This window comes from Plasmodium berghei, assembly GCF_900002375.2.
Source record: "Plasmodium berghei ANKA genome assembly, chromosome: 14".
Classification (NCBI taxonomy): domain Eukaryota; phylum Apicomplexa; class Aconoidasida; order Haemosporida; family Plasmodiidae; genus Plasmodium; species Plasmodium berghei.
In genome coordinates this window covers 1,972,430-1,983,963 of record NC_036172.2, presented here as the reverse complement: position 1 = coordinate 1,983,963, position 11,534 = coordinate 1,972,430, and the positions used below count along the sequence as shown (strand labels likewise).

The following is an 11,534-nucleotide window of genomic DNA, read 5'->3' as shown; positions in this document are numbered from 1 at the left end:
TTAAGTAAACATTTTTTTTGTGAATTTAAATAATCACCATAATAGTAATGTGGTATTATTCGGGGTTTTACAAATTTTTCATGAATGGTATACTAAAAAAAAAAAGTAAAAACATAAATAATGATGAGATAATAAAAAATAAAAATGTGAATTTCATAATAAACATTGTTTACAATATAAAAATATATGTTTATATATATCTGTTAAAAATATGACAATATGTTTTGTAATTTTTTTTTGAATTTTATATACATGTATATTTATTTTTTTTGTCTTTACTATATATGTGGGGTTTGCGCTTTATATTTTCGATATTCTTCATCATAGCACTCGATCAAAAATTTTTCTTCACGTTTTATTGTATTGTAAAAGTACATCCATGATACAATAAAGCATAAGAAAAATCCGAAAATGTTAAATAAGGAAAGTTGTAAAACTGTGAAAATGGAATATATATATATATATATATATATATGTATGCACATATACATAGTTAGCTATTGGAATATATCAATTGTTAACTTACATAAAGAGTAGTAGAACCAACCAGTATAACATGGATGACGCATATATTTATATAACCCCCATGTTACCAAACTATGTTTATTTTTGATATATTTATTTATTAAAGAATCTGCATTTAAAACATAAAAACAAAAATTTTTAGAGCAATGTAACAAACCAAATATTCTTAAAATCAATCCCATTAAGCTAAATAGTAATGATAATAAAACAATGAATAAATAATAGTTAGTATATTTTTTGTTGTATTGTCTTGGTATATCGTACTTTTCAAATATATCCCCGTATTTTAAAATAATTTTGATAAAAAAAGAGTTGGTTAAATTATACATTTTTTTGTTTGGTTTGTTCAGAATATTTGTAAAAAGACACTTTTGATATCTATCCAAAATAGTATCATCAATATTAATAGGCAAGGAATGGATGTTATTTTTTTTTTCCATTTCATATTTATAATTTTCTTTTTCTGTATTCTTCTTATTTATTTTTCTGTATATTGGATTTAATATAGTGCCATATTTATTGGTAGCTATAATTTTGTATTTGTTTGAAAGGCTAATCATAAATATTATATTTCGAACTTTTTCAAATGGAGAAAGTTTATTTATTAAGAGGTTTTTTGTTAATTGTATATCATTTATTTTGTTATTATTATTGTGAAGAAATATATTTTTTCCAAAAGTAGAATATATTTCGATATTTTTTTGGGAGTAATTTGTCCATCTAGTTAAGACGATTTTGTCTGGGTAAGTGTAGTTGCATATTCCATAATTTTCGATATAATTTTTGAAAAAAAAATAATTAAATATTAAAAGATTATGCAATACTCTTTTATTTATCCATTTTTCACAAGAATATAATATAGCAAATAAAAATATCTTAGTATAGTATTCAATTAATGTTAAGATAAAAAAATACACATAACCATAATTTGGATTTACTAAGAAATTATAATAATTATAATTATTTTTATTATGTATAAAAGACAAAAAAAATTCAGATAAATGAAAAATAATAATAACTAAATAAAATGCATTAAGTGGAAAGTTGTTTTTTATATTAATAATGGAATGGAAAAGAAAGAAAAAAAAATATATTAATAATATTTTTGCAAATATATAATTATATTTACTACGTTTTTTATACACATTTTTAGTAGGCTGAAATGCAACAAAAACATATATACACACAAATCCGTGTTCTAAAAATATATGTAAATAGTATTCAACATATTTATATATATTATATTTATACAATATTTGATATAAGTTTCCATTCATTAAATATATCAAACTCTCATAGTTTAAAAAGAAGATATACATCATCAAGGATGTTAAGAACCATATTGTAACGTTCATTTTATATTTTTGGAGATTTTATATTTTTATTTTTTTTCACTTTAAATAAGGCATACAATTTGATGAATTTGATAATCTATATGCATATATTTCATCTAAATTTAGATTATTCCTCAAGTTATTAAACTCGTGAAAACCCAAGCAATATATCTACATCTTTATTTCTTCAGAAACTAATTTAATACATTATATACATTCATAAATATGCGTATATATCTATATTTACAATTTTCTAGATATATCTAAATTGTTATAAGGTCATTATGAAAATACAAAAAAAAATAGCACTATTTTCAACTTAAGTATAAATATAATTTTTAAAAATATTTTCTTTAAAATTGTATTATCCTTTGAGATGTAGGGAAATGTTCCAAACTAAAAATGCTATATCAATTTTTTTCAAATTTATTTAATATATATAATTACTATTTTATTTTCCTGTGTAAACATAGAATATTTTTCCTTACGAAAATATCCAAAATAAATAAACTGAAGAAACTACATTTTTTGCCACTATTACGGCACAGCATTGTGGAATACGCATTTCACTTTTTCTACTGATTCTGTAAATGAACAAACAAATGAGTTTAAAAATATTTGTTTGTATTTTTGATCTTAACAAACAATTATATGTATCACTGATTAGTTCACATTTTTTACTTTCCTTTGTGTTTTATATATCCTTGGTAAAAATATGCACTTGAAATTACATATTGAATGAATAGAATATTGTTTATCCTTTTTTTAATCTTAATCGATTTTAAAAAATGCTTTAAAATAAACAATTCAAATAATATCCAATTTGTGGGGAATTTTGTTTATTCGCCTCGATGCAATAATGTACTTAAAAGAAACAGAACTAAAAAAAAAGAAAATTATATTTTTGATTTCTCGTTAAAAGAAAAAGAAACAAATAAAAATGAAACAAACATATTTGACGATTCATATATTTATCATACCCCAGTGTTGGTCAATGAAGTAATACAAATTCTAGATACTACATTATTGACCAGTCAAAGTGATAAAATAATTAATAATCTAAATACAAATAAAGATGACATATCATCAAATAACACCAGCACATTAATTTGGAATAAAGAAAATGATTTAAAATTTAATAATGAAAAAATAGAAAATGTGTATGATAGAAATAATGATAAATTAAAATTCTATAATAATATTAATTATGATAAAAACATTTTATTGTGTAAAGAAGATGAATATTTGATAGATGCAACTTTAGGAGGGGGGGGTCATACTTTAGAGATTTTAAAAAAATTTACAAATTTAAAAGTGATTTCTATAGATAAAGATATCGAAGCAATTTATTATAATAAATATAAATTAAAATCATATATAAATAAAAATCGACTTAAAATTATTCATGGAAATTATAAAGATATTTTATTTTTACTAAATTATTATTCGTTACCACTATTTAACACTTATAGTGCTATTTTAGCAGATTTAGGTTTATCGACCCATCAAATTAAAAGTAGCAAAAGAGGATTTAGTTATAAATATAATGATATTCTTGATATGAATATGAATAAATATACAGAAAAAGAATATATCAAGGATCATATAAATAAAGAATTAAAACAAGACAGCAAAATAAAGGAACTATATATGACAAGCGAATCTCATGATAATAATATTTATCATAAAAATTATGATAGTAAAAAAATCCATGATATTTTAAATACATACAATCTTAAAAAATTAAAATATATTATACAAAAATTTGGAGAAGAAAAAAAAGCTTTTAAAATTGCAAAAAAAATAATCGAATGGCGAAAAAAGAATGGGGAAATTATAACCACATTTGATTTAAAAAATATTATCCTTTCAACTTGTAAAAATAATTATAAATCGAATAATAAAGTTTTATCGAGAGTATTTCAATCATTTAGAATCTATATTAATAGTGAATTGCTATCATTAAAAAATTTATTATTATCTTCTCATAAAATATTAAAACAAGGAGGAGTTTTAATTGTTATTTCATATCATTCTTTAGAAAATAAATACATTGATTTATTTGTTAAAAATAAAACAAAATTATGGAACCAAATTAATATACAGCCAATAGTACCTACTGATCAAGAAATCAAACTAAACAAATCATCACGATCTGCAAAAATGTTTGTTTTCAAAAAAATATAACTAAAATGTAAAGAGGATTCCCTTGACGTACCACAAATTTGTATACATATATAATCATGTTATTTCTTCGTTTCTAAATCTTTCGTATAGTTATTTCCACATTTTTAATAATTTTTATTATATTGTTTAAAAATTGATAAATATAAACATTTTATTTAATCAAATTATTTTATATTGTTACACAATTCTCATTTCTCTCGAAAATATTATTCTACATCCATATGCGGCTTCCTTAAAATGATGTGTATAACATATCTATGTATTGAACTATTGATAAATATATAGGGCATATAATATTATATCTGCTTATTTGTTATATCCTCACTATTTATCACTTATAATTGATTCGAGTTTATAGTGTTTTTTAAAAATCTGTTTTTCTTTTCTTTGGCCCGCTGCTGAAATGTCTATTTAAAAATATTATGAACGTTATAATTATAAATTATATTTTATCTTTTATAAGCTGGTGCCTGTCGATTTCTTCTTATTCGACCTCCATATCCAGTTTTTCTCCTGATATATTCTGTACCGTTCATAATTTTCCTTTTTCGATCCGAAAAATACCTTACAATTGCCTGTTAAAAAATGCAAATAATGAGTATCATATTATATATTTAAACTTTCGCAATTTAAAACCTTTTAAACTATTTAGCATTAAAAAAAAAATGTTTTCTTTTTCGTTATTCTTTTTATTGGAAATTTAAATCTTACCAAGAGCTTTGGAACACTTGGAATTTTGGAGATTATATTTATACCATTCATATCTTAAGGTTTTCAAAGTAACAAATCTATGGTATATCTACATACATATATATATGTATATATACCTCGAATAATAGCCAACGAAACTGTATAAAATTTACAGTAGTTAGCTTTGTTGATTTAAAACTCTTTTCTTATTATTTTATCAAAAAAATTGTGAAAGTTTTTGAATTTTTCAAATACTATAATTTTTTTTATCCTTGGTTTTTAATCCCGATAAAAAGGGAAAATATATGTTGCTTTCATAAATTAGGAAACGTCATTTTATTAAGTTTTATAAAAGTCATTGTCACCATAAATTAAATAAAAATAAAAAAATATATTTTACATGCATATGCATAATATATTATAACAAATTTAATCTAAAAAAAAAAGTGTTAATATATTTATTTTCTAGCCATTTTTCCATATAATTATATGCATATGTGTTATTGCATATATTTTAATTGCACAATTCTACATGAGCATGTCATAATATCAGCCATAAAAAAACGAAATAAAAAAAAAGTAGCTTTATTATTGCTTATTCATTTTATTTATATGAATAGGTAATAATATATATATATATGTGTATTTTTTTCCCTTTTTTTGTCTAAATTAAATATTTTATATTTGTTATAGTTTATAGCTTTTAAATAAATTCACAATCGCACATTTATATATATGGTTATATATATTTTTTTTTTTACAACACCATTTATATAACAAAATATTTCTCTTTTTATGGATGCTAATTTTTGTTTTTAATATTTAACAGTAACATATATAATTGAATGATGCTCAAGTCTTTATTAAAATTTTACTGATGTCTTATTGATAATCTTTTTATATAATAATTTTTCTTTTTAAAATATTTATACAAATTTTATAAAAATGGAAACAGTTTTTAATATATACACAAAAAATATGCCTGATATGGACAGTAGAACCTTTGTTAAAATTTTAAAAGATTCAAGTAATATACATATAAATTTTTATTTTTTAAAATATATATTTTGATGATTTATTATGCAGCATACTAAAATGTATTACTCATAAATATAGAAATCAAACTTGTTTTTTCCTTTAATGATAAAATACAAAATTAACAATTTTAAAATAATTTGTTTTACCATTCTTGTACATATATAAAAAAATTTAATTAATCTATATACTTGGTATATATTCACATGGTAATCATTTTTTTTTTTTTTCAGAGTTGTTAAACAAAAAAATAACAGCAGTTGATGCAGATATTACTTTTGCTAAAGTAAAAACGCAAGGATCTAAAAGAATTAAATATGACCAATTTGTTGAAGCAATTAAATATATAACTGAGAAAAACAAGTTAGATTATGATCAATTTGTTGAAAAGTTATGTAATGAAGCTTCAAACGGACCAATACTATATGGAACTAAAGCTGAAGCAACTAGATTTCATGATGATAAATCGACATATACTGGTGTACATAAGTTAGGGGGGCCAACAACTATTGACAAAAATAAAACACAGTTTTCAAGCATATCTGAAATCACTGATCGTTCTGAATGTAACATAAGAGGAGTTAATCTTAGCGTCGAAAAAAATGTATAAAAATATTTGCATGTCCCTAAAAAAACATTTTTGAAAAAATGAAAAAATATATTTAAGAGAGTAAAATATTTTTTTTTTCGTTTGGGTTTCATCCCTTTTATACAATCTGTTATTGAGCTTTCTATTTTTTTTGTTTTTTTGTATTTTTAGTATTTCTTTTAAAGCTATTTTTTAATACTAGTGTTTTTAATTAAAAGGCATTCCAATTTTATTTTATTTTATTTTTATGCATACCAGTAAAATTGTTTTATAAGCTTTTCAAGTTTTTATTTTTATTTCATAAACATTTAAAAATAATAAAAAATTAACGAATGATATAGAATAAAGACAAATATACAGAGATTGAAATATTGTGAAATATCATTATGTTTAGAAATATGTCCATAAAGTATACCTCAAATTAATACTTATTAAAACTATGCTTAAAAAAGTAAAGATATCCTATTTTATTGTCTTAAAATATAAGTTGTAACTTATTTTATACAATAAGATATAAAATATACATATGAAATTATAATTTTTTGATTTATTATGTTTTTTATTTTTTTAAATTAATCTACATTTTATAGTTTGATACAAAGTAGTCTAAGTTAATTTGATATGCATATAGTTGTGATGTTAAAACACTGTATAACAGGAAAAAATATAGTAGAATAAAATCGACAATTATACACATTTTCAAATAAAGTATTAAGAAAATTTTGTAATTTTTCAATGTTATTTTTTTGTAATAGAATTAATTTAAATATTTATATGTGCAATTCATGACTTTTCTTTGCATATATTTTTGCGTGTGTGCATATTATTTATGTTCTTTTACGTATATAGAAATAAGAGATTATTCTCAAGGATATTTAAAAATTCTCATTATTTTTTCTATATGGTTATATTTATTAAAAAATTTTACTACACTTTTTAAACTTTATGTATAGCTCTCTGCTCTCATAAAAATTATTAATAGAGAGAAAAAAAAGACAATAGGATTTGTTTTTTTTATTTTATCGTATTCATTTTTTTTTAATTTTTATTGTTTAGTAAAAAGCACATGCAATTTATTTGTTTTTTTATTGTTTATTGTTTTAATGTTTGCAATATGATTAGCAATACACACAAACATATTCATAGATTTATAAAGCGTTTCTATATATGTATACATATAATTGGCATAGTAAATACTGTTATATGCATAGTTACATGTTGCCTTTTTTTTTGTTTTTTTTAACGTTTTTTTTCATGGGTAACGACAAATTAGCTGGAATAATATATAATTAAGAATAATAAGTATATTTTTTGTGAAAATAAATTCAATTCGTATAATAAGACATAAATATATACATACTATTTTAGTGAGGTTTGTAAAACGAAGTGGATTACATTCTTTACTTAATGAGATTAAGTGTGTGTTTATATGTGTGATAGGAATAATGGAAAATATTGAAGTGCTTAAAAGAAGTTTGAATACAGAAAAGGTATTCTATGAATTAGACTGGCATAAACTTGATATGGATAAATCATTTGGAGATTCAATTTATGATAAATTTGAACGTCTTGAAAGCAATGATAATCTTATATTGAATAAAAAAGCAAAATATAATGTTAATAAAAAAAAAATTGTGAATGAAAATATGATTGATAATAAAAAAAATGGTGATAAGAATAATATCGAAAAAAATTGTAAGTCGATTCTAATAAATAAAGAAGGAAACCCAATAGAAAGTAAAAAAAAAAATACATGCAAAGAAATTAAATGGGATTGTAATTATAACTCACCATTGTGCGCATATAATAATGATGCTAATAAATATGAACAAAACCCAATTCCAAGTACTCCGCTGTGTTCATGTATAAGAGAAAAATCACCAGAAAAAAAAAGTATATATGAAATAAAAAAATGTAATTTTATAAAAGAAGTAAATAGTGAAGACTCATCTAAAATATGTTTTGTTCCATCTGTTGATATCTTATATGATAATGAAAAAGTTATATTTTTATTTTTTATATCTGGAAACTTAGAAAATTTTAGTGTTCAATCAACCGATAATTATATTACTATATCAGGTAATAAAATCCCTTATGATATACAAAAATGTGCCAATTATTATTCCCATGAAATAAAGAAAGGATATTTTTTAAGAACTTATTTTTTTATGAAAGAAATAGATAAAGAAAATATACATTATGAGCATAAACATGGAATTATGAAAGTATGTGTCTATTTGCTCAAATAAGGAAATACATCAAACTGTACATGCATAAATTTATTCAATTCAAAATTTTATAATTTCTGAAATACATATTAAGAATATATATTGTTGGAAACATTTTTTTTTTTATATATTGGCATATCTCAATTTTTATCATTATTATTAATTTTGTTCTACATATACTTCGCTTATTCTTATTTTGTATACTTATTTATTATATCCCTTTTTTATACAATGATTTATTTTTATCCATTAAGTTGTGCTAATAAACAATTTTCAAAAAAAAAAGGGAATTATACTAAACATATAATTAATAAAAAAATTACAGGAATGATTTTAAAACATAAAAAAATTGTGTGTGTGTGCGTATATGCAAATAGCTCGGAATGCAATTATACATGTATGTACATAAAAAAAAAAAAATTAGCGGTATTTAATAATATATAGTAATACATTAATGACTAAATACGGTTAAAAAGTATGACCCTATAAGGGGAATATATATTGACAATAAAAAATAAGGTATTTCAATCGGAAGATATAAAAAATATTATATTTAAATAATCAAAATAATCACTATAATAATTATTTATATAGTTCTTCAAACAATCTTTTATTTTCAGCAAGCTATTTTCCAGATTTTTTTTTTTTTTTTTTTTTTTTCTGATTTATGGAATAATTTTTCGTTTGATTATTAACAAGTAATGTTAATTTGTCATCGCTTGTATAAATCTCAAGGACATTTGCGTCTTCTTTCCTTAGTATATATATACCATCGTTAAAAATGTAATCACTAAATGCACAGCAAATGTTGTCTAAATTTTTACTGGGATACAAAATTATGATAATATACACTTCTCTGAAAAAGCAATAAAAAAAATGTAAAAAATTGAGAAATGTGTTCAGGATATGCAGCACACATAAATGTAATGAGAATAAATTGCAATAATTTTCATGGCTATGCAATTTTCATTACTTAAAATGCGGAGTGAATTTCTCATTTGGTATGGTAAAGTTGCTTAACAAATTGTAGGTCAATAGAACATTAGTGTTATGAACAGAAAATTTGTAAAGATATTTATGCTGTTGGGTATAAAACTGATTTAAAAAGCTGTATTCTGATTCAAGCTTTAATATATATATATTAAAAAAGGGATAAACAGTGTTGTATTTATTGTTTTTAATAATGTTATATGAACTTAATTTTTTATATTCAATCATATCATGTCTATTATGTATAAAGAAATTATCATTTACTATTCTGTTTCCAACATAAAATACATATATATGATCGCCATTTTTATTAAATTCTTCATAGTCAATTTTTTGATTTGTAAAAAAGTAACCATAATTATAAGTATTATATACGTTTAATAATTGTCCATCATAAAAAAAATCATAATTGACATGATATAATATTTCATTTGAATTTATAAATACAGATATATACATATTAAATATGTGTATAACTATATAATCAATTTTTAAATGATTATAATTTTTTTTAATAAATTTTATAAGCTTTAATAATTTTTGTGATTCAATTAAAATTATTTTATTATTATAATAATTAACATTTATTCTACTAATTACATATATTATAAATCCTTTATTATAATTTTTTAAAAAAATATTAAAAAAATGAGACAACTCATAAAATGTATGTTGTTCTAAAATTGAAGATACATCCATCATTACAATTTTATCTTTGGGATCATTTAATCTTTTTTTTAATAATTCAAGATAAAAAGTATCAGAAAAATTGTTTATATATTTTTCATTTGAAAATATATTTAGTGTTTTATTATATTCATTATATTCATGTATAAGACTGTTACTTAATTTATTTAATTTATTTTTATAATATTCTTTTCCAATCTCATATATGTAATTAATATTTTCTTCATATACATCACATAAATGCATAGTTTTTGAAAATATGCTTGTTATCATTTTATTTAAATTCATTGTGCTTACATTTATATATTTTATATACTTGCTTATTCCTCTTAATTCTGCTATTGAATTTGGAAATAATTCTTTCATTTTACTTTTCAATCTTTGATAGAATTCATTTTTATTATTTTCTATATTCTCTGCACTCGTGTCTTTAAATTTATTATAAATTTTTTTTAGGTTTTCCATTTTATTTATAAATTCTCCAGTTTTTAAATCATTCATATTGAGTAATCGTTCCTCTCTTTCTTTTGATGAATTTACAGCTTTTATAAAATTATTATACCCATTACTTAAATCTTCTATGTTTGCTTTAATTTCATTTATTAGGTAATATAATGCTCCGATATGATTCATAATTCGTTTTTTGTTGGCCTTATGCTGAAATGGGTTTATCATACGGGATTTGAATATTCCTAAATGACAAAAAAAGGGAAAAAAAACAAGTTACATATAATTATTTTGAGATATAATAAAACCACTATTAAACAAGTAGTCATTAATACAAAATGAGTGTCATATAATTCCATAGAATAAATTCATAAGTATATATATCCCAATGAAATAAGTACAAAGAATTTCCACAAACTCATTTAAACCAATTACTACTAAAGCATTATAAATATTGCATATATGTGTATACTTACCTTCATTTGGTAAAGCATAATGGATCATAAAAAATGCTATTATAAAATAAGAAAAAATCACAGATAGCCAACTCATTTTTCCCCTTTTTTTTTCAACTTTTTAAAAAATAATTTTCTCTATGCTTTTAACATAGAGGATGTATGCTTTTTAACCAGCAAGCACATTCGAAGTTTGTTTTTTTAAAAGAACGAATTAATAAAAAAATGAAAAAATTGCAAAAATTAAAGGTAAATATATATAATATTATGTATGCATATTATAAAATTTATATAAAAAAAAATTTACTGCAAATTTGTGTTTTTTATTATTTGCGGAATATGCATAATATACAAATGTTTTTGTGTA

General features: G+C 21.1%; 6 protein-coding genes across 6 annotated transcripts; 3 read left to right on the top strand and 3 right to left on the bottom strand.

Annotated features, from left to right (window-relative positions):
* Nucleotides 1-67: 67 nt before the first annotated feature.
* Nucleotides 68-1,880, bottom strand: PBANKA_1451400 (protein-S-isoprenylcysteine O-methyltransferase, putative; the record flags this gene model as incomplete). Its single annotated transcript, XM_034567888.1, has 3 exons — nt 68-92; nt 280-436; nt 527-1,880. The coding sequence occupies 3 exons, from the start codon at nt 1,878-1,880 to the stop codon at nt 68-70; spliced, it is 1,536 nt and encodes a 511-aa protein (XP_034424340.1).
* Nucleotides 1,881-2,597: 717 nt separating this feature from the next.
* On the top strand, nt 2,598-4,046 carry PBANKA_1451300 (S-adenosyl-methyltransferase, putative; the record flags this gene model as incomplete). Its single annotated transcript, XM_034567887.1, has 1 exon — nt 2,598-4,046. One exon carries the CDS (start codon nt 2,598-2,600, stop codon nt 4,044-4,046), a length of 1,449 nt encoding a protein of 482 aa, XP_034424339.1.
* A 449-nt stretch (nt 4,047-4,495) lies between these two features.
* Nucleotides 4,496-4,808, bottom strand: PBANKA_1451250 (conserved Plasmodium protein, unknown function; the record flags this gene model as incomplete). The annotated part of the gene is made up of 2 exons (XM_034567886.1): nt 4,496-4,621; nt 4,758-4,808. The coding sequence occupies 2 exons, from the start codon at nt 4,806-4,808 to the stop codon at nt 4,496-4,498; spliced, it is 177 nt and encodes a 58-aa protein (XP_034424338.1).
* Nucleotides 4,809-5,681: 873 nt separating this feature from the next.
* PBANKA_1451200 (p25-alpha family protein, putative) lies at nt 5,682-6,381 on the top strand (the record flags this gene model as incomplete). The annotated part of the gene is made up of 2 exons (XM_034567884.1): nt 5,682-5,763; nt 6,005-6,381. The coding sequence occupies 2 exons, from the start codon at nt 5,682-5,684 to the stop codon at nt 6,379-6,381; spliced, it is 459 nt and encodes a 152-aa protein (XP_034424337.1).
* Nucleotides 6,382-7,805: 1,424 nt separating this feature from the next.
* On the top strand, nt 7,806-8,609 carry PBANKA_1451100 (conserved Plasmodium protein, unknown function; the record flags this gene model as incomplete). The annotated part of the gene is made up of 1 exon (XM_034567883.1): nt 7,806-8,609. One exon carries the CDS (start codon nt 7,806-7,808, stop codon nt 8,607-8,609), a length of 804 nt encoding a protein of 267 aa, XP_034424336.1.
* A 603-nt stretch (nt 8,610-9,212) lies between these two features.
* PBANKA_1451000 (conserved Plasmodium protein, unknown function) lies at nt 9,213-11,264 on the bottom strand (the record flags this gene model as incomplete). Its single annotated transcript, XM_034567882.1, has 3 exons — nt 9,213-9,444; nt 9,562-10,957; nt 11,189-11,264. 3 exons carry the CDS (start codon nt 11,262-11,264, stop codon nt 9,213-9,215), a joined length of 1,704 nt encoding a protein of 567 aa, XP_034424335.1.
* Nucleotides 11,265-11,534: the final 270 nt, after the last annotated feature.